This window comes from Plutella xylostella, chromosome 18, assembly GCF_932276165.1.
Source record: "Plutella xylostella chromosome 18, ilPluXylo3.1, whole genome shotgun sequence".
NCBI classification, from domain to species: domain Eukaryota; kingdom Metazoa; phylum Arthropoda; class Insecta; order Lepidoptera; family Plutellidae; genus Plutella; species Plutella xylostella.
The window spans coordinates 10,860,165-10,883,363 of record NC_063998.1 but is presented as its reverse complement, the minus strand read 5'-3'; the positions used below and the strand labels follow the sequence as shown (position 1 = coordinate 10,883,363).

The 23,199-nt window shown below is 40.4% G+C and overlaps 3 protein-coding genes across 3 annotated transcripts; all 3 read right to left on the bottom strand.

Moving 5' to 3' along the window:
* Positions 1-855: 855 nt before the first annotated feature.
* LOC119692714 lies at positions 856-2,039 on the bottom strand. Its single transcript, XM_038114158.2, has 2 exons — positions 1,886-2,039; positions 856-1,429 (listed from the first exon to the last, which is right to left on the bottom strand). Exons 1-2 carry the CDS (start codon positions 1,895-1,897, stop codon positions 986-988), a joined length of 456 nt encoding a protein of 151 aa, XP_037970086.2. The 5' UTR covers positions 1,898-2,039; the 3' UTR covers positions 856-985.
* A 10,012-nt stretch (positions 2,040-12,051) lies between these two features.
* On the bottom strand, positions 12,052-13,037 carry LOC119692729 (cuticle protein 65). Its single transcript, XM_038114205.2, has 2 exons — positions 12,917-13,037; positions 12,052-12,572 (listed from the first exon to the last, which is right to left on the bottom strand). The coding sequence occupies exons 1-2, from the start codon at positions 12,926-12,928 to the stop codon at positions 12,183-12,185; spliced, it is 402 nt and encodes a 133-aa protein (XP_037970133.2). The 5' UTR covers positions 12,929-13,037; the 3' UTR covers positions 12,052-12,182.
* Positions 13,038-20,963: 7,926 nt separating this feature from the next.
* Positions 20,964-23,199, bottom strand: LOC119692656 (proline-rich extensin-like protein EPR1). Its single transcript, XM_038113834.2, has 2 exons — positions 23,125-23,199; positions 20,964-22,775 (listed from the first exon to the last, which is right to left on the bottom strand). Exons 1-2 carry the CDS (start codon positions 23,137-23,139, stop codon positions 21,210-21,212), a joined length of 1,581 nt encoding a protein of 526 aa, XP_037969762.2. The 5' UTR covers positions 23,140-23,199; the 3' UTR covers positions 20,964-21,209.

Sequence of the window (23,199 nt, the reverse complement as noted above, 5' to 3'; positions counted from 1 at the left end):
TAAAACAAGAGTAAAAGTATATGACTGTATATTTAATATTTAAGGCTCTCTGTTGGTTAAAATTGTAAGTAAAAGCTATTATACTAAACATGTTGGTCAATTCTGGAAGATATAATAAATATGTTGTGAAAAAAACGGATTTTAATTATTGAATTAACACGAGCACGATGATGTTTGAAAATGGAGTATACCTAAGTAAATAATCGTTCAACTAAATTCATATTACTAAGGTTAATTTTCTCAAAGCAAAAGGCTTGCATCATGAACTTATTGAAAGGTAGCCTTAAGATTAATATTAAGATTTCAGTATCTTAATATTTAATATTACTTACTTAATTAAAGGGATCTGTTTCCGTTACATCAACTATTTTTACACTGCCAAGAATTAGAATACACCACTATACCTATATTTATGTAATTAAGTAAGTAACTTAATGCAAATTATGTCCTACAATGTATACTTATAAGTAAAATAATTAAGGTTTCACAGTGATAGACAGACAGGCGGGCTATGCAATTAACACTGCCGGGCTTGTGGACCGACACTTTCGTAACGATTCTCAATGATTTGTTATTTTCAGTTATTCAGTAAAGGCTCATATTAACTAATTTGGACTGAATAACTTAAGTTATCGTTCCGTACAGCTAAGTGATTCTGTATGAAATTAATCGTTGAGTCTCGTGAATGAAAATCACGAAAATATAAAAAAATTGAGTTTTTTTACCTATAGGACCACGGGTAGAGTTAATAAAAAATTCTATCAGAACTGTGGCTTCACTGAGTTCGCTCTCATTGTAGTTATGTAATATTTTATGAAATAATTAGTTTGGTTATGGTGAAATAAGAAGATTTCGTAAAATATTAATAATAATTTATTGCACTATTGTCTAAACCTAATAAGTACCTAACATATTACACTTCACATATTGTCCATCTACAACTCTTCCTGCACGATAATCTCCTCTCTCCTATTCAGTTTTGTGTTCAGCACCACACCCCGTTGACGTACCTCAAGGTGTGTGGCGCGGCGGCGTGCACCGTGTCGTACTGGTAGGTGCGGTGCACGGCCGGCGCCTGCAGCGTGGTGGTGTACGTGACCGGCGTGTCCACGCGGTAGATGCTCCCCGAGGTGGTGTGGACCTGTGTGTTGGTGTGCGTGTAGGTGGGGTACGAGGCGGAGGGCGCCACGGTCTCCACCACGGACGCGACCGGTAGCGGCGCGGGCACATGGACGGTGTTGATTGCTGGCTGCACACGCTGCACGTAGTGAACCGTGGGGGCGAGCGCGGCGGTGTAGTGCGCCGGCGCGGAGTACACCGCCGGGTAGGCCGCGGGGTAGGCGGGGAAGTACTGCCGCGCGTGCAGACGCCGGAACACCGGGGGGTGGGCGCTGCTGAGGGCCACGGCGGCTAAGCACAGGAGGACGGTCTGGAAACATAATAACAATTTTTAATTACGCACTTTATTGGGACATAGGTAGGTGGAGGTCCCATTTTTCGGTCACAAGCCACAGCCGTGAATCGAACCCGGGTCTATGGAATTATTTTTGTAAAAATAATTGAATCTGAAATCGTTCTCGAATTACCAGCATAAGAGAGTATTAGGTAATTTACAAGCCATAAAACTTGAAAAGGATAGTGGAAAGGATATAGAGGTGCAGTTGAGTAAACGAAAATAGCAGGACACGATTTTTAGTCACTTACTTATCTATGTAGACTCATAAAATGGCCCAGTTTGATCTTATTATTTATTCCCTATGTATGTAGGTACTTATACTCGAATATTATATCAAATATCTCTGGAAATTTCTCTAGATGAAATGTAGAAACTGAATCAGAAAAATGCAATAGATAGGTTATTACTTAATAGTTTATAAGTACTTACGAAGCTGTTCATGATGAAGTAGAGTACTGAAGAAACGCGTAAGATAAGTTCACTGGACGAAATCTATAGCTGTTCTATAAACAAATTTGGACCCCAACTGTATATATAGAAGATGCTGGTTTATTTCTGTCCGTTTGTTTTGATCGTTGGAGAATCCCAAGTTCAGATAATTTATGCCGGTATGCGTAGCGGTGGCGCCCATTTAATGTGAATATGTTTAAAAATAACGTTTATAGGTGAGCAAAATCCCATCAGATTCTTTATTAATTTATGATTTCTATTTTTGGATATATTTTTAAGATACTTATTAAGGATTAAATTTCAAAGAGGTTGATACTTATATTTTTATTTACTTAAATTTTTACATAGCCATCTTTATAATCTTCTTACAGAGACACCTACCCGCTGTTCGGCAATTGAAAGTCATTATAATAATATATAATATCCCACCACATCCTAGTCCTAGTATCACGCATGTTTTCTCCTGTCATTATGTAACTTTCAATACATCCATTGGTGTGCAATAAAACATATACCTATTTAAAAGTGCAGTACTATTTTTTGCAGTATATTTGCATAAATATTCATTTATTGATTACTTACAGTGCCCACAGCATCTCTACAGCAGGGTATTACCAAACAGGTAAATAACTCGCCTAGTAATGTGAACAGCCATAATAACTGTGTCTCCGCAATTAATTACATTAGGACTTTAAATTCCATAAAATTCTTTCCTATTCAGGTGGAACTAAAAATAAGTATGAATTTAACTGTACTGGGTCTTATTTAGCAAGTCATCATCATCATAATGGGTCATCATCCGCTGCAGGACAGGGGTTCAATTAGAGCGATCAAATTATCATAATTTTATTTAGGATGTCCTCCGCTGTGACTCCATGCTATGGATTTGTTTACATTTTTGTGGAATTTAAATAATTTAGGTCCGGTTGAAATGATGAGCTTATCTCATAAATATGCAAACTGTAGCGGAACATTTTTAAATAGTTCTGGTTCCAAAGTTGCCAATAATCATGACGTGTGTAGCGGCGGCGGCGGCGGCGCGGGGCGGGCGCGGGCGGCGCGTGTGGCGGCGCGGGCATCACGTTCCCATACATTAGACATCAACGCGGGGCATGAACTTTCATTATTTTAGTACTGAATTAAGGGTCGGCAATAGGTAAACGAGGGTTGGCATTGTCATAGAATTATATAGTAAATGATGCTCTACAGCCTTGAAAAAAATCACACAGGTAGCCGAAGAGTCTAGCTAGGTGCTGAATCATTCGAATTTAAGTAAATGCTTATGGATAACTGTAAATTAATTTCAGAAAACCAGTAAATCACACTCCCGTATTGTAACAACTGTGTCGTAATTATCAAGAATTTTCATATGATTCTTATCAAATTATAAAGATAAATGCTTGGACTAGGCGCTAAATACCTTGTTTTTAAATAAACACACACCTATTTTGTGTAAATTAATAACAAACTTGGGCAATTTTTTTCCCTCAAATCTTCATACAAATATCTATGGCGGCTTTCTGTGTTATAAAATCATAAACACAAGCGACGTTTGACTCAGTCGGCCGCTGGCCTCCAAAGAAGGGTCACGTCGGTTTAGGCAGCACTGACAGCTCGCGATCTTTTCGTGTACAGATACAAAATCACTGCACATTGGTTGTCATTGCACTTTTTCAACTTTTATGACACCAACATAATTTGATTTGAAATTGAGGAAGCATAATTCTTACACTATATTCAATACATTAAATTAAATTAGATAGTGGGCAATGTGGCAAAAGGAGCAGGAATATAGCGAATGGATCTAAGTGATGACAATACGTAGGAACATTAAGTTAGGATTCATCAAAAACACAGTCTCATGGTACTGGTTGAGGAATGGTCTCGTGAGAATCTGATGAGGGCAGTAACAAGGTGGTGACTGAATTTTATTTCAAAGATGTTAATAGCTAAAAGCATCGAGTTTGGGCTATTAAGTATGTTTTTCAGAGAGACAGAAAGATATTTTAGGTTTCCTCTGGATTAGTTAGGTTTACTGGGTTTACTAAATTCATTCGTAACGTAAAATTGATAATGACGGAATTTCTTCTATAGACAGTAGTTACTAAAAAAACCAACGATAGATGGCGTAATTTGCAGAAGTACCTATCTAGTCACCCTGTCACGGGGTGACTTCGGTTGGTAACTACTATATGTTATTTCATCAATAATAAAAAAAACAAGAAAATATTCAAAGTTTCCATCCTCGCACACAAATCACAAACTCATGCCCTGTTCTAGGAGCAGGGTCTACCCTAGTGCATTTTCATGACCACTTTTCGGTTCTACCTTTTTTGGCCCAAGATTTATTTGCCTAATCTCGTATTGCATAGAAACGTTTGGTCAAAGTCTCGTTTCGCCGAAAATCGTATGGCATAAATCTCGATTAGTAAAAAGTTATTTTGCATTATCTTGTTTAGCCTAATAATGGTATGGCCAAATCTTGAATAGCCTAATAATAGGTTTATACAAAGTAATAATATTTGTTTGGCTTTAACTTTGACGGAGCGTCTCTCTATAGCGCAAACTGGTGCCTTGTATTGTTTCCGCTGTTTGGAAAACGCTCTGCTCCGCTTCGCTGCGCTCCGCTTCGGTTTTGATGAACATGTGCACCTAACACGCTCCTCCTCGCTTTGCTCGTCGTCGCACCTATCTTTAGGTTTCGATCTCATGGGGTTTGTAATAATTATTGTATGTGTATTATAAATGTATGTTGTATTGCTCTTTAACTTTCGATTTTTTAATCATTCAATATCGTGATTTTCGGGATGTATGAGAAAAAATACCACAATTTGTACATTTACTACATACTTAATATATTATTTATTAAGATAACATTAGGAGAAACAAGATTATACATAGGTATAGACGAACATACATTTGAACAAACGAAACTTAGGTGTTTAAAGATTGTGCCTAAAGAGTTTTAGACGAAACGAGCCTTATACCACATAATTCTTGGCAAAGTGATGGTTCGGCCAAAAAAGTTTAGACCATACGAGTTATGCGAAATGAGTTTTTAACCGACTTCGAAAAAGGAGGAGGTTCTCAATTCGTCTGTATGTATGTTTTTTTTTTTTTTTTATGTATGTTCATCGATTACTCAGCCATTTATGGACCGATTTTGAAAATTCTTTTTTTGATGTATTGGGTTGAGCTCAGGGGTGGTCCCATTTTTTTTTCAGAATTTTATTCCACCCCCAAGGGTGGGTAAAGGGGTAAAAACAGGGGTATAAATTTCCATTTTGGGCACTTATCAACCGATTCTTATGAAATTTATAACGTAAATATTGTTATTATAACAAAAAGATATGATGGTGACCTTGAGCTGATCTGATGATGGAAACGGAAGGCAGTCAAGGGAACTCCTCAACGGTATATAGCAACTACCTCGTGTTTGGGCTCGAATGATTCGTATTAACGAGTAGGACATATTGGTATCATTTGCATCTTACTTTTGATTGATAATTATTGCAAATAAACTAAAAATAACAAAATAAAATAATAATTTTAAAAAAATTAAAAACCGACTTCAAAAAACCACTAAAACGTAAGAAATAATTTAAGGTTTAGACCAATCCTAGGTCACAGTATAAATATACCTAAGCAGGTACTGTTCTTTTTTGAAGTTGGTGCCATATTTCTTCAGATTAACTGCTTTGTCACTGCACCAACATCAAAAAAGAACAGTACCTGCTTAGGTATATTTATACTGTGACCTAGGATTGGTCTAAACCTTAAATTATTTCTTACGTTTTAGTGGTTTTTTGAAGTCGGTTTTTAATTTTTGGTCAATAAAGATTATGCGAGATGAGGGGAACCGCCACTTTTCACTTGTGTCCCACCGGTTTCGGTGCTCAGCGGAATAGAACCATTAACCATTATTATTCTGAGATATCATCACTTCTTATTCTGAGTTACCCAACATAAAAACACGCCATCTATTGAAATCATTTTTAATTAGGATTTGTCTATGGTGTGGTCTCCAAACGAGTTTTAAAAATTAACAAAAAAAAAACCTTTTTCATTGAAACTTTGATGACACGTGACTTTTTACCATGGAAAACGAATATTTTTTTTCGCGAATTTGCAAAACTCGTTGAACAAAAGTTGTTCAGAATGACCCCTTGAGTTGAGTCATCCCCTTTCGGCTTAGTATACCCTTAGTATCTACACTTTAATACCTGTAGTTACCTTTCTACAAGTAAGTAAATACTACATTTGTTTAGAAAGCTAATCGGGTTCCGAGTATGGAGAAAAGTGGCACCCCTATTAATTTCTACTCTTTCCTGGTGCTTAGCAGTGTAATTAAAAATTATACTTACCCTCAAATCACTACTTAAAAATAATTGTCAATAAAGTTGGCGAGTAAAAGATTATGACCCACTGTGCAAACTTACATGTGTGCGTGTCACTGCGTGTGCTGTGTGAAGAGCATTGAAAACCCAAATTTGGCGGGGCACGTCACCCTGTACGGGCCCTTAATGGACGTTTTAACGTTTTAACTTAACTGGTACAGGGTAGGATCAGTACTCAGTGTTTCAAAATAGGGTGTGTAAATAAATATATTAATGTGTTTGTGTTTATATTTAGCCTAACCTAGTATTAAGATTCATTGTTACTAACACTTACTATGGACTATGTGGTCTGAAAATAAATATTTATTATTATTAATTATGAGCGGTGAGCTTTAAGTATTCTAACATATTTTTTAACAATATACTGATCATTTCTTATTTTCAAAACATACCGATAAAATCTCTTAATTGCTATTTTTCTATATACTTAAATAGTTTTAGGACATTTTATACCTATCCAGGAACTGAGCAAAACCAAAAAAAAAAATTAAGTCGCTATTACTTAGGTAACTAACTTTCTGTGGCAATCATATAGACTTCCATCTACTTTTGAATCCAGATTTGGTGGTAAGATATGGTCACTAGTGCTAGCACTAGACTATGGTCGCTCTGACTGCTGCAAGTTTTGCTAAAAATTGCGTGTAGGCGCTGCAGGATAGTAGCTGCTCAGTTATTCGTATCATATTATAAAGGTATTCACGAATTTTAAGTAGTTAATACTTACATGAATAAATGGCTATCACCAATATTAATAAATTTGCTTGACATTCTTATTATTAATACATATTATGTTTTTTTTGGATTATTCTAAGTAATCGAGCTTATTGTTATTTCAAGTTTAGCAAGATTCTGTTGATATACATATTATGAAAATGTTAAAGAAGAGCAATCTACCAAATGGTGCTTTGAAGGTGCGCGTGCACCGTAACTCGTGTCCAGTCGTCATTCTCTTGACATTTGCGTCTGCAGCCGCGGGTCGTGCTCACTGCAGCCGGGACGCGGCGGCGGCGCGGCGGCGGCGGCGGCCGCTCGCTGGCATTTACCGGACTCCAACCCGGGACCTTCAGCCGGAAGGTCGCCGAGGATGCCCTATTGCTGCTCGCCGCTTGACTGTTCGATCTGTTGCTTTGGAAATGTAAAGCACCCATTCTATTAGACTATGAACTTTTAACTAAAACTTAGAATTAATTAAATCAAAAAATATATTAAAATATCCTACGCAAGTAAATAGGTACTTACTTACATTTTTTTCTTATATCTAAATAGTACGAATAAATACATACTCTACCTGTTTCCCTTCGGTCAACGGGATACGTCACTCAGAGAGGCTTTAGGTACTTCCAGCTATTTACAGTAGGTACCTACTGGCACGTATCAGTGATGAATTGCGGCCCGAACTGATTGGATAAATTGGAGAGACTAGTTCCCCATTTGGCTCCTTAGTCCTATACCTGTCTATTTGTAGTTAAATACGGCTGATGTTCAAATAAATAAGTCAGCGCTTGCACGAGTGTTGCCCCACCGTGCCCTGCTGGGTGGGTTATGTACTTATGTAGCTGATACATAGTGCCGAATCGTTACATATTACACGAGTATGTATCAAATCATTATGTGAAATAATAGACTGGGCCATTTTAAGATATAGTTAGTAATTGTAACCTCCGATTCACTCTCAAATACAAAATTTTCCAATTCAAATTCATTTCATTTATTGACACAAAATCACAACATATGAAATTCTACAAAACATTAATTAAATTTGTTCTGGACTAAATTACCTACATAACATAAAACAGTTAATAAATCGTAACATTATTAAAATAATAATACATAGAATAATGATGCATAATAAATTACTGAATTACAGTTACAGGCGGTTCACAGGGCAAATTAGGGCCTATCACCAAGTTATGTCACGCAATTAATTATGACAAGTTGAGTTATCCTTCAGATACTGATAACAGTAAACCGAAGAAAGCAGCTGGAAGTGAGCCAGCAGGCAGCAGCGGGGCGCGGCTCACGATCCAGTCTAACATTCGTTTCTAAGTATACAGGGTGTTGCAAAAAGGGTATGGTAAGCCGAAACCTATCTTTTTTCGCGAATTGTGAAATTCTGATTTCAGGTTCTGGTTAAGATATAACATGCTGCACATGTAGGTTTCGGCTTAGTACCTATACCCTTTTTGCAACACCATGTATAGTATATATCTAGTTAGTATATCCGCGCGGGTTGCGACATCGCCGCCGTGTGTGTGACGATTAACTGAATCAGCGGCGTCCACGAGGAATAAGTGCCTGGATGCGGCACTTGGACGTATTAGATTATGACCACTGCCCTGATAGACTTAAAGAATTGCATCCGCCGCCCCCGCGCCGCACCGCTGTGCCTGTGTAGTTGTTATGTGTGTTCCATCTCGACCGATCTCCAATCTGTGACAAGATAAGTATTGATAAGTATGATTATTTTTTGCGTAACCCTAGCAATGACAGGCCACTTGGGCTCTTAGCAGCTGATTTAATTGACACTATGTCCAAGAAGGTAATCAAGCGCCGCATCCTCCACTGGCCCTGGCTCCACGGCCGCCGCGCCCTGTCTGTCTCTGGCACTAGCTCCTATTCCGTCGCCGGCGATGTCACAACACTCCCGCGCCCCGCCGCCGCGCCGCCGCCGCCGCCGCCGCCTCCGCCTCGTGCAGGGGGCCGGTGGTAGCAGCACACGTGTGTTGACAGGTTGGCACCGAATATGGACTAAACACGACGCTATTATTGTACTTAGGTATATTCCTTTCTCTATTAGGGATCAGAAAAGTCTCAAAATTCCAGAACAGAAATAAAGGATTTTGTAAAAAAAAACGATCATAATATAATATTTCTACTTTCTTACACAACACACACATACATATAGGTACGAATTACGAATTTTAACTTAGGTAAGTTAAGTTTAGTAGTTATGGAGTTACTAAAATACAAAATGCCTCGTGCTCGTTCTTCAAATGCCTGTCAATCTTCTCATGATGAATCAAGCGGCCACGGTCTTTCATAAACAATAACTGACCAAGATAGAGTATAGATCAGTCATACAGTTGTTTACTGATAAACCGAGATAACGTTTTAAGTTTAACCTTATATCAACCATTGTACCTACTATCAATTAATTAAGTCAAAAATCTTTTAACCGAACTATGTAATTCAATATCACATGGAAAGTTGGAGTGAGGTGTTATTTGTCGTTAGGTTTATTTTGCACTGACACTCTGTCTTGTCTGTTTATTGTTTATCAATAGCAGCGGCGGCGGCGCGGGCGGCAAGTATTTAAATGTGGCCGCATGCCGCGCGTCCCAGCCCGCTCCGAACCCGGGACATTTGTCAACACTCCATCTACGAACATATAGCTACATGCCGCTGCCTAATAAATACGTCAACTAATACACGGTTGTCAGTGTTTCTCATTCATTAATCTTTATATTAGCAAGAAGCAGTGATAAATAGTTTTAATAATTACCTACTTAGATTAAGTTTGATATTCAGAACAGTTTTATGAAATTTTCATGTCTACTTACCTGAAATAGTGTTTGGAACAGAAAGTAAAATATTTCTGTCAAAGGTATCTAATATATATCTCCCTGGACGTCTTTACGCAGCTCAGCATTAAATTAAATGTCCATAACACAGTTACTGATGAAGGTAATCATCGTTTCCGCTTGCGACATGACACGACAGTCCGAAATTATAAACTGCACTAGAACGAACCCTATACTTATGTGCCCTTTGAGTTTAAGTTCTAGTAAGACAAAATGTTGCTTTAGGATAATAAAAAAATTAATACCATTTGTACATTATCCTGCCTCCTACATTCAGTGATATGTACCTAGTACCTACATAATTTTATCATAATTTCTAAAACTTAATAGTTTCGCATTTCACCTTTCCTCATACTCTTCATGATCAGATCATAATGTGCGTATCTAGAGTGGTCACTGTCGATGAACAGAGCAGACCACTTCAGTGCACACATCTGGTTTTAGACGTAATTTATTGGTGTGTGGAAATCTCTGTATGTAATGCCCGTAAAAGAAGTCGTTTATATACTGTGTACTTAGTTTATTACATATTATGTACGCCATCATAAGACATGGTTTTAGAATACTTAAGTACATTATTTAATTGACCAATTAAAAATGATTTGCATTATATACCTACACCGAGTAAAACAAGTGGTCTCTACTAATTGTAGAGGGTGCCACCCAGGGATGCCACTAAGTGATACGCCTTGCCTGTTTCATTAATTACAATAGAGGCGTCTAATTAGGTAATGGTAGGTTAGGCTAAATTAGTTAAATGTTATTTTTTTCATAACCCTGAATAAATACTTACCCTTATAATGCAAATAAACATAGAGGCATCCGAATTATTTTATAGAAATATGGAGCAGGCACGTCTAATATTCAGGCAAAAATATTCAATACCTACTAGCTATTCCCGCGAGCTTCGCTTCGCCCTAAAAAGTTTTCACGTGGAAATTCCGGGATAAAAAGTAGCCTATGTAGTATTGATGTGAAGAAGTATAACACACATACATACATACACACAAACTTTCGCATTTATAATAATATTAGTAGGATTTCTTGCAAATAGAGTAACTTTTGTATGATAAAATTAGTCTGTTAAAATACACCTAAATAAGTAATTCACATCAAAACATTAAATGTCCTGCGCAGTTTCCGGTCGCGTTGGCCAATCACAGGCGAGCCCGGGCCCACTAACGAGCACTTCCGGCGCCGGCGCGGGCGCTAGTGTCGCAATACCTCCATCTTGAGGTACTCAGCCCTATACAGCCTATGTTAATTCGGTCTTGTAACTTTTAGTTTTTAGGTCAAACTTCCTTTGGACCTTTGATCCTATTTGATTATAACTTTTATGTTTAAGATACTTAGGGCGTCTTGCACAACAAAGTTAAATAAAATTAAATAGTTTGTCTCTTGCTCTAACAGTATAATGTCAGAGCAAGAGGTCATAGATTTAATTTTATTTAACTTTGTTGTGCAAGACACCCTTATTTTATTTCATTTTGATGATTAATTTTATTTTAGCAGGATAAGTTGTAAACTTTTTATATGATTGCTGAAAATAATAGTTTTGATGCATTTGTCTTTTTATAAGTAGAGTGATTAATATTATCTTCCCATAACCTCACACTGTATGTTGGAGATAAGCTCGTTGTAACAAGCGCCTAACCTAAGTCTTATTTCTTAGTTCTTCTCATCCCGCTTGTACCAGCCACCACCATGCACCATGCACCATTCAACCAAGTTCTACATGTTGCTACTTCTATAGTTACGAGCATAGAGTAACGAGTGCTGTACTCGTTATTCTATGGTAAGGAGTAAGTAGATCCCAGAATTCAAACTCCTCAGTCGCAGAGACTCATACTGTTGTTGAATACATTGTTTGAATTTATTAAGTATACATTAAAGCTCTCCTATGTAGCATCTAATCTAAGCAGATCATAATATACAGTATAATGTATGGAATAGAATAAGAATGGAACTGTGACACAAAAGGGTATTTATAAATTATACTTAATTAGGTAGGTACATTTTATATGTATAGTTGCATATATTATGTACCTAAGTCCCACTTTAGAGATAATGCTACCTCATAATCGTTAGCAAGTTTCATAAGTAATATAAGTATTATTATGATCGAACTACGGCTACGTGCAAGTTAGGAAAAAACAAAACACAAGCATTACTTAATAAAGAAAATTTATTCAATCAAATCAATCATTTACACTCAATACGACACCAGCGTAGTTTCAGTAGACAAAGACACGTTTTGGCACAAATAGAACACGAACCTCATACAGCATGCTTAGACAGTTAGTGGAGGATGCCGCCGTGGCCGAGCCCCAGCCAGGGGTTGCCGAGCCCGCCGTAGAGCCCGTGGCCCAGCACGGGGGCCGGCGCCACCACGCCGTGGCCCAGCACGGGGGCGGGCGCCAGCAGGGGCGCGTGGCTCAGCGCGCCGCCGTACAGCCCGTGGCCCAGCACGCCGCCGTAGCCCAGCCCGTGGCCGTAGCCCAGTCCATGGCCGTATCCTAGTCCATGGCCGAGTCCTAGCCCGTGGTTGTAGAGGCCGAGCCCGCCGCCGTAGCCGAGCCCGCTGTAGCCGCCGTAGCCGCCGTAGCCCAGCCCCAGCAGGCCGCGCTTCTCCTGCTTCTTCTCCTCTGCGCCCAGCGCGCCCGCCGCCGCGATCAGCACGATGAACAGCTGGAGACAAATAAGTACATCAGATTCTTGTTTATAGAAATAGAGATGTCGTAGCAAAATCGACTGATTTAAAAGCTGCTGTGCTAAAGTAAGCTTTCTCGAAAGACAACTCAACCTTTGAGCAGGAATAGAACTAGGATACTATTTATGTCGTTATATCCTATAATAGTATTTAAGATGATCCTTTTTTTCTGATGATGCAAATACCTATACTATTTTTTTCCGTGCTCGTGCAATAAGTCCATAAGTATATAGGCTGTATTGTATATTAAAATGTCAACCACTATAAAAGCACAGCTTTTCATGGCGCAATACTAGCCATAAATAAATATTATTTTACTTACAGCAGATTTCATATTGGAAGTAGTGTCTGTAGGGGTGTCCGCAGTATACTGCCTCCCTCCTCCGCCCGCCTGCCTTTATACCGAGCCTGCCGGACCTAGTCGAGGCAGACCCTAGGTACTCTAGCTAGACCTATGGGTATGTATGTGGGCTACATGGAAGGGCCATTCCATACATTTGTCACCTTATTTGTTGGGATGTTTCTGCGCGGTCTGTGAGTGAGTTGTGTTGCAGTTAATGAGATAAAGATACAGGTAGCTATGCTTTATTTGTATTGTATTGGCAAAGATAATGATTTAAAATATTATAATTACTAATAAGTACTTATGATTATTGTACCTACATCTACATAAATACATGGCTTCTATTTTTTTCACCCTTTCCCTGGCATTTGTAGGTACATAGTATATTGCTCTATTTACTTGTATATACTTACTTAGTTCTCACGGTTCAGTTAGATTTACTTTCGAAATAACCTGTTGATAAATAATATCATACCATTCACAGTTGACAGTACCTACCTATAGGTACCACCTGTGGGTACCACTAGCACTAGGTCCTTGCAGTTTGATAGTGACAGTTTGATTACATACTCAGAGCAATATTTTAGGGCTGAGGCAGAGGTATCCCACTTTACCTTAGAACTCTATATTTGCCAGTAACATTACATCAATTAGACATCCTATAGTTACCTATAGCATCCTATAGTTTATTTTTATTTTAACAAGTATTATACTGAAGTACCTATTTAGCACCGTAGAACACTTGATGACTCGAGAGTCATCAAGAAAAAGTTTGAAGAAGATAGAGCGAAGATATGGACGCACAAAATAAACGCAGGCAATATTACTATGTCAAGTCAACAAAATTATAAACTCCTCTTTACGTAAAAGATGTGAAACGTTTCAAAAGCAGCGAGTCGTTTCAGTTATTCCTTCAGGAACAGTCGCATAAATAATAGTAAATTTATAACGTCTGCTAGGCAGGTTAGCTAAAGTACTTGAGCAAGGAACATGCCTAGACATTTAAAAAGTAAATTGTTGTATGCCTGCGAACAGCAAAAGAAAAAGTTGTATGACCATGCAAAAACAGCGTAGGTACTAGGTATTTTCCTTAAATTGCTACTAGAACTCTATCAGATACTTAGGTAAATAAGTATGTACCTACTTGAATTAGGCAATAATCATCGCATCTGTAAGAAATTCCGTTATACTTTTCATGTTGAATGTTTTGTTTAAACAACAAACTTTATAATAACCAAGTAACTAACCTCATTAACTAACCTCTTCCCATTGTAATAACTACGGAGCAAGCACTGAACTGAACTATCTAAAGCGGCTTGTAGACTGATTGCCGCACCCATTTTTGCCTGCAGTTTTTGATGACTCATAAATAAAATTATGAGATATTGTTTTAAGTAAAGTGAACCTCCCACCATGGAAGTAGAATGCCTCCCACGATAAATCAATGAAACAAACCCGTTGTTGAGAAGTCGTTATCATCTCCACCCTCACGACTTCATTATGACCCGAGACCTTGCTTTCATTCATCAATGAATCGCACGCTGCTGGTGCCAGTACGAGGGACTGTTCTACTCAAGTCATTATTAAGAGCCGATAGCACCTATCTCTACCAGTATTATTTGAATATATACACTCACTCTTAGGTAAATCCGAAAATCCATTGCAGGATTTTAATAAATGACTAACAACGCACATCTATAAGATAGAAGTATATTAGGTACCTAAGGTTTTGTTTACATTAAAATACATCATTTATAATAATAATTATACAATAATTCTAATCTTATGATTTCATAGTTCAGTTCACTTTAAAACATAATTATTTAAAACTAAAAAGACATCAAGTATAATAATATTACTATATAAAATAAATTAGACAATAAGCACTACGATGCAAAACAAAAATCTTCACCGTAAAGGCGTCTCATGCCCTCCTCGAAGGGAATGATGTCGTATCGCGGCCCCCCGCAGCGCGGACACACCCAGGTGTCCGGCGGCAGCCCCCAGCGCTCCCGCAGCGCGCGCGGGGGGCGCGGGGGCGCGGGGCAGGCGGGGTGCGGCCGGGGGCTCGTGAAGTACTCCTCCAGCAGGCGCTCCCGCTGGCGCAGCAGCCGTAGCACGCGCAGCAGCAGCGGGCCGCGCAGGCGCGGGGGCACGGCGCGCGACCCCGCCAGCCGCGCCGCCGCCGCCGCCAGCGTGGCCGCCAGCCCGCGCCCCCCGCGCCGCGCGCCCGCCGTCGCCACCACGCACTGCGCCACCCGCGCCTCCGACCGGCTCTGCAGCTGCTCCATCACACTCACTCAGCACGAGGGCTTCGCCAGGTGGACTTGCCGTGTGTATGCCTACATCCAACACGGGGTGTAGACGGTGTGTGTGCTTCCTTCCGCCGGGCTATCAGTTATCAATGTCCGCTAATTACGCTTCCGCTTTGTTCTCCGTTAATGATCTTTGGTGTGCCATTAGTTAAATACTTGTGCTTGATTCTTCGTTATGGTTAACTTATATAAGACGTGATTAATTATATTATTGTATAGGTTTCGTTGTAAAATTATGTTTTGTTGTTAATCCACTAATCGTTCGTATTGTCAACTTATGGTGACAGACCTTGACGACGTCACGCGGTCGCGGCTCCAGAGATTTTACGAAAAAGTTTACAAACTACTAAGCACAAAAATCTATAAATAAGTACGAAGTACCAGTTATAGATTGGCAAGTTGCTTGGCGACCCTCCTTGCGGGGTGAAAGACGCGGAGGGGACGAGGTACCCAAGACGACAGCGGGTAGCGGGAGGGTAGCGGGGAAGGGCAACGCGTGCATTGCATGCACAGGGGTATAATCGTGACAGTTCTGACATTGCGAAAAAGAGACGCTTAGCTACATTAAGCGTAAGAAAGAAACGTTAAGCTGTAAATGTTTTTTGTCCTTTTTGCTGTGGCGCCTGTTTACGTCAGTTCTCTGTGCCAAACAATGAAACAAATGAAAAATCTGTGCCAAACAAAGGCTGACAGTTACAACAAAATTTTCTAAATGCTATTTATTTTTGATTTGCTAGTGATTTGTGGGTGTTTATTAAGTTTATTAGACTATTATCATCACTTAACGAGTGTGTGACATGGGTGGGTGGATTTTGTTCGGTTGTATAGAGCATATTGAACGAAAACACGATGGAATGATGGATGAGATATATTTTCACATGTAAGTAGATACTATCAAGTTTAACAAGCTTACATTCATCATAGTACTATCTATTGGCTCGATTTTAATATAAAACGATACTAATTTTAATACTGTAAGGTCTTTTAGTATCAGTTTTAAGTAAAAATTACGAGGTACCATATCATAACAAATCACATGGTGTTGCAAGTTATTGAAAATTTATTTTACCCACAAATATTATAGTATGCAAAGAAAATACTAGAAATTGTAACGGACTCGGGTTGGGTTTACAAATGGGGCGCACGAATTCGGTTTTTGTGAAGATTGTATTTTGTAGAAGTCATTCTCCTCTTTCAAATGAGGTGCCTCTCATTGTGAGGAAACGTTCGTTTCTTTTTTTTTCTTCCATGTGTGATTTCTTCTGTATAATATAAAGTTTATTGTATTGATACGAAATACGTGTTTCCTTTAAAAAAAACCCCATCACATAATTGGCCCACGATTATAATGCTCATGCTCATCCATTTATCTCTTTCATAGGTTTCCGACAGAAAAAAAAATATCAAGAAAATGGATAGACATTACCGGTCGCACAAATTGGGAACCAAGGAAACATACAAAAATTGTGTTCGGCACATTTTGAAGAGGATTGTTTCGATTGGACGAAGACAATGAATTATACAATCCACTCAGTTTGTGTATATTAAATAATTATATTGAAATCAAATAAGTTTGAGTAAAGTTTTTTTTCTTATATCGTCGGTTGACAGGAAAAACTCACTAAGGCTGATTTTTCAATATTCAGATAAATGTTATCTGGGTAATACAAACATTGAGAAACATTGAGACGCAACAGCATCAAAATTATTTCCCAGCAAAACTTTTATCTGGCTATTGAAAAATTAACCTTTAGTGTCTTTTTCCTATCAACCGACGATATACTCAAGTTTTGTTTTTGTTATTATGATAAGTTAAATTTCCCCATATTTAGGTTTTATTTTTTTGTCGGCAACATCTATGGTTTGAGTGAGAAAGAGAATAGTGCACACGGCGATTGCGAATCTATTTGTAGTTGATCTGAGATTGCATGTCATTGTTACGGCAGTCTCGGCCGCGCAGCCGAGGCGGCCACATGTCTTATATAGTCTGTCATAATTTGAGTGCGACCCACATGAGATCATTGATCCTGAGACCATTAGTCTTAAGATGAGTGTTGAGGCCTTTTTAATATTATCATTATATTATTATTAGGTATCTATAATTCGTCAACAAAATAACGTTAAAAACAACAAATCGTATAATGTCTCAATATAGGGGCTTCTTGTAGAACAGCGTACCGGATCAGTCATGCTACGCGGCTAAAGGTTAGTACTGCGCAGTCAGATACGAAAAAGTAAACAACAAAGACGAAGAGTCCATATGACAGTGCGTCAGTTGTCAGTTCTTGTAACTAGGAAAGCAACCAAAATTTATATGATTTAATGAAAGTAATTTATGAGCAAAACACAGAGAAAAATTACAAAATTGATGAAATTTTGAAAGAAAATGGTCATATCGTGCTTCGCCTACCCCCATACCACCCGGAATTAAATCCTATTGAACTTGTGTGGCGGTACGTGAAAGGCGAGCTCGCAAGAACGTCGATTGACTCTAACTTAGATAAAGAGATAAAAGACTTAGAGTTGCTTTTCTCTAATTATTCGCCTAAAAAGTGGAGAAATTGTGACGACCATGTCATAAAAAATTAAGACGAATATTATAAATCTGATAGAGTATTTGACGATGTATTGGACAGGTATGTTATTGTTTATTTATAATTTATTGTAAATTAAACATAAAGTGGTTTTTGTCTTAGATTTATAATTGAAGTTAATGAAAACGATGATGAAGATGAGGATGACGACGACGATGAACAAGTTCAAACAGAGAGTGAACATGAAAGTGACAAATAAAACACTTTTACATAAATAAATTCAAATTGGTAGATATTCTGAAGGTAAACATCCAAATTTTAATGCTGTCAAACTATAAATTTTAAGCTAAATATGACATTTACGGGAACACTCATAGAATAAAATTTTACTTACGTCAGAAATAGTTACAAGCTATCGCGAGATTAATCCGGGCACACTTTTCTACGTGTGTAGCATGTCGTGCTACCTCGCCCCCGCCACTTCTTTCACCCCGCAAGGAGGGTCGCCAAGTAACTTGCCGCATTATAGTCGGTGTGTCCGGACTAAAATATTCAACAGAGAACTGATTGCAGCATGCACATGCACATGCACACTGCACCGCTACTCATCACTCCACTTCCAATATAGATCTATCTCCACAACTATTTTTAATCGGACGTAAAAAGCAGTGTATATTATACCTACACACAACGTGTAAAAATGACTGCACTGCACACACAGATCTAGGTACGATAAACTTTGTTATTCATTCGACTGTTGAAATTACCTAATGCAAATGGAAGGATTTAAGTAACTGATTGATAAGTTGATTACTAAGATCTCACATTTTAGATACCTTTTAGTGTTTATTATGATCAGAAGTCATGTTTGTACCGACCAGAACGTGACCCGCTATAATTGCTATATTCCACGTAAACTTTAACATGTAAACTATGGGTATTGTTGCATAGGTATTATACGATTGCACAAAGAGATTGTAGCTGTCCGTTCGCTGGCGAAATGTCAGTCACTCGCTATACAGAGTCGGTGAGTTAAAGTATTGAAATAAATTAAATAGACAGATATTTCCTACTGATGAATGCAACTTAATACTTAAGTACTTGCTTTTTAAAGCATCTATCCCACTGGTGTCAAACTCGAAGAAGACAAATTTAATATAGCCTGTAGTAGGTAGGTACCTATATACGTAGTGGTTGAAAGTTGGAGGAGTGAGGCTCGCCTGAAGAAAACATAGTGTAGCACTCCTTGAGAGAAGTCCACGAGCAGCAGTCAGCAGGGGATGCTTGTGGTAACTTGACGTTGGCTGATGATGATGATAGTCTACCCGCCATAGAACATCCTGGCGCCGAGTAACAAGGAGAGCCGACCCCAAATAAAGGGAAGAGGCAAAGAAAAAGAAGGAAAAGGTGTTATAACCATAAATAAAGTCTCGTCTAAATAAATTAGCTTTATATGCTCTATTTTTACCCGACTGCCGAAGGAGGAGGGTAATGTTTTTCGATTGTATGTTTGTATGTATGTATGTATGTTTGTCTGTTTCTTTGTTCCCTCCTGTGGCCTAAACGGCTTGATAGATTTTGATGTATGAAGTATCGTTAGAAGCGTATTGATTGCGCGATGGTTATAGGCTATGTGATGTTACATTAAAATGTACATAGCGCCCTCTAGAGGACATAAAGTGATGATCGAAAAAATAATATTTTTCCAACTATCTCGTGTGGGGTATCAAATGAAAGGGCTTGATTAGCACATTACAAAAATATGCACATTGTAGGTAAGTATATATTAAGTTAAGTTATACTTAAATCACAACACCAAAATTATTGAAATAAAAAATGTTCATAAACTAAAACTACTGACATAAAATTTCATAAAATAAAAACAACTAAAAGGTTATAAATAAAAAAATATAATTATAAACAAACAAAAAACCCGACTGCACGCTAAAAAGATGAAAACAAGCCCCAATGTTAATGGAAAGTATCGCAGGCGGGGACCAACTTGACCGCCACACAATGCATGTACCAGTGTACCTATCTAAGTAACATTCAGCTATATGCCCTCTGCTGGTCCCCGCCTGCGATACTTTCCATTAACATTGGGGCTTGTTTTCATCTTTTTAGCGTGCAGTCGGGTTTTTTGTTTGTTTTTAGTTAGTAGGTACCTACCTACCAGCTAACTAAATACATACTATTATCTACTAGGTTAATTATATCTAAGATAATTAAGTATATAAAATTGACTATCAACTTAAGTTTTATAATTAAAGTACCTACTTATTGAATATCAAACTATTATGTATTTATATACATATTTATTTATGTCTTTGACTGACCTGCGTATTGCTATTAATCTATCGCAATAGTAAGTAGGTACTTGTGTAACATGTAGGTTTAAATTTTTCAAGTGCAGCTAGGGGTAGGGACTAGGGGTGATTTTCACTCACCCGACATGATTTCACACTTTCACACGCTACATATCGTAAGTTACATACAAATTCAAATACGAGATAAAGCGATTACGAGGCTCTAAAAAAAGAGCAAAAATCTAAAAACAGAAAGGAAAAAAATTGAGGAGTATAACTTAGTACTTTGTCTTATAGTCAAGTCAGGTCTAATCAAAGTCGGTTCAGCCGTGGCGCCGCCGTACATGAAATATGCCGTACTCTTATGCCATCAATGTTTGGGGTTTACAACTGCATTCATATCTGCATTCACACAACTGTAGCTCATTCCCGGCCCGGTGAAGTAACAGCACCATTACTGCGCCCTGCACATAAACCATTAAGCTTATTACATAGCAGACACATTGGACCACGTGTGGCCCAAATCTACAATCTAGACTACCTACATATATCTAGACTAGCGACTAGCGCAGTGCCCACTCGGCTGATTGATGGCAGAAACACCTACAGGCTACAAGGTAAATTACCTATTTAAAATTGATTGCGACATTACTGTGACTATTTCTTAAGCGAGTACGTAAGGATACTGTGCATATGCCGGTACTTAATTAATTAGGTACAGTCTGCTACGTAAGGCGCTGAGTTATTTAATTATACCTACATAGAGGTGTTTTTTTAAGAACGTGAGATGTGAGTGAAACTTCTACTAGGATAGGAAAGGAAGGAAATTAGAGCAGTACCTAAAAGATGAGAGCTAATAAATTATTCCGAATTATAAGTTTTCAATCATTTATTGATTATTTACATTAAATAACAACTTACAGCTAAGTTATAAAATTGCAACAACGGACATATTTACACCATAACATCATGATTTCGTGTCAATAAATATTTACGCTCTTCGATATCACAACTTTCGTCGAGGTAACAAAATAAATGCTTATCCTTACATTAGTAACCTATCACTCTAGAGTAAAGTTGACCATCACCTATCATCGCAATAGGTGTAGCTATCAGACTACCGGAAGTGTTCGAGTGGGCGGTCGCGGGGCGGCTGCAGCGCGAGGGGGACGTGCCCCTCCCCCGCGCCCCCCTCGTCCCCCTCGCCCTCCCCCTCCCCGCTCCGTCCCTCGAAGCCCTGCTGCTGCCCCGAGTGCTGCGGCGGGCCGTACTCCAGGTCCAGCTGCTGCTGAGGTACCCCGTACTCTGAGGCAGGAGTAGGGTACTCCTGCTGCTGGTGGAAATCTTGCTGTTGCTGGTGGTACTCTTGCTGTTGATGCAAGTCTTGCTGTTGTTGGTGATAGTCTTGCTGTTGCTGGTGATAGTCTTGTTGCTGATGGAACTCCTGTTGTTGCTGATGGAACTGTTGTTGCTGATGGAAGTCCTGCTGCTGGTGAAGTTCCTGCTGGTGCTGGTGGTACTCTAGCTGCTGCTGGTAGTCGTGCGCGAGGTGGTGGTCGCGCTGCAGCTGGTCCAGCGCGTGCTGCTGCTGCGCCGCGTGCTGCAGCTGCTGCTGGAGCTGGTGCTGCAGCGCCAGGTACTGGTCGTGCTGCTCGTGCTGCTCGTACACCTGCGGCGACGGCTGCTGCGTGACCTGGGGGTGCTCGTGGTGGCCCGGCGTGGGCTGCACGGGGGACCAGCCGCCGTGGTCGGGCGCGGGCAGCAGCGCCGCGGGCTGCGGCTCCAGGTGCTCGTGCAGCGCCGGCGCGGGCTGCTGCTGCTCGACCAGCCCGTGCCCGTGCTGCAGCAGGTGGTAGTGCGGCGCCGGCGCGGGCTGCCCCAGGAACACCTGGCTCATTGGAGTGGGAGCCACCGGGACGATCGGAGAAGGTTGCGCAACCGGCACGATCGGGGTTTGGTAGTTCACCAATGGGTACCGCGGATAGGTGGCAAAAAAGGAGGTTTGTACTGCGTTGCCCGGTCTGATTACGTAATTGAGCTGTGGAGCATAGGCGGGGTACTGGGGAGCCGGGAACAGGGGCGGTTGCACGGCCACGGGGGCGGGGGGCGCGGGCCTCACGTGGAGGTGCGGTGGAAACACGGGCAGCGGTGCGGCGGGGACGGGGAGCGGGGCGGGGGCCGGGGCGGGCTGCACGAACACGGGCGGCGGCGCTGGCACGGGCTGCGCCACGGGTATGCTCGGCTGCGCCACGGGCACCACGGGGGGCGCCGGCACCACCGGCAACACCGGTCGAGCCACGTGGTGATGGTGGTGATGGAAATGATTATCCGGTTTCGTTACGCCGAAAGTTTTGTGAGGGAATTTCAGTCCGAAATGTGGATGATGCACTGGCACCCTGTGTCCCACGGGGACGGGCCAGCGGTGCACGAGGGGGTTGGTGAGAGGCACCTTGAGGGTGACGGGCACGGCGGTGGGCGGGTAGGTGACGAGGAGCGGCTTGAGCACGGAGTGGTGCACGCGCGGGATGTCGTGGCCCAGCTTGTAGGGCGGCACGGGGGACAGCGCGCCGCGCTTGTGCTGCTTGGCGCGCGCCAGGCGGCCCAGCAGCCGCGCCTTGGCCGCCTTCAGGTGCGCCACGTCCCCCGCCGCCGCTAGCGCGCACGCACACAGCACCACTATTATCTGTGGACACAGAGAACCTTACGTCAGAAAAGCAAGAGCTGCTATAAAATTAAATGCGTTACCTACTTTTCCGTTACAAGACATTCCTATTATGCCTTCTTCACTGTCTCTAATGAATATGTCTCAGTTCTCTACCGTGGGACCGTGGGAACCAAGGCTTATGAATGCACAAAATTGACATAATCCAGTACTTATACAAAACTAGGTTTTAGCCACAATAGGAACAACAGAACTTGATAATGTATCACTATTTTCACTTCACAAAAGTTATTTGTCAACACAGTGGTCCCAAATCCGGCTGTTCCTCACAGCACTGCTGGTTGTAGGCGCTGATGAAGGAGATACTCACTGCTGAGACTCTCATGGTGACGCGGTGGCCTCGACGCCGCGACAACTACAACGAAACCGAGTACCCTCCCTCGAC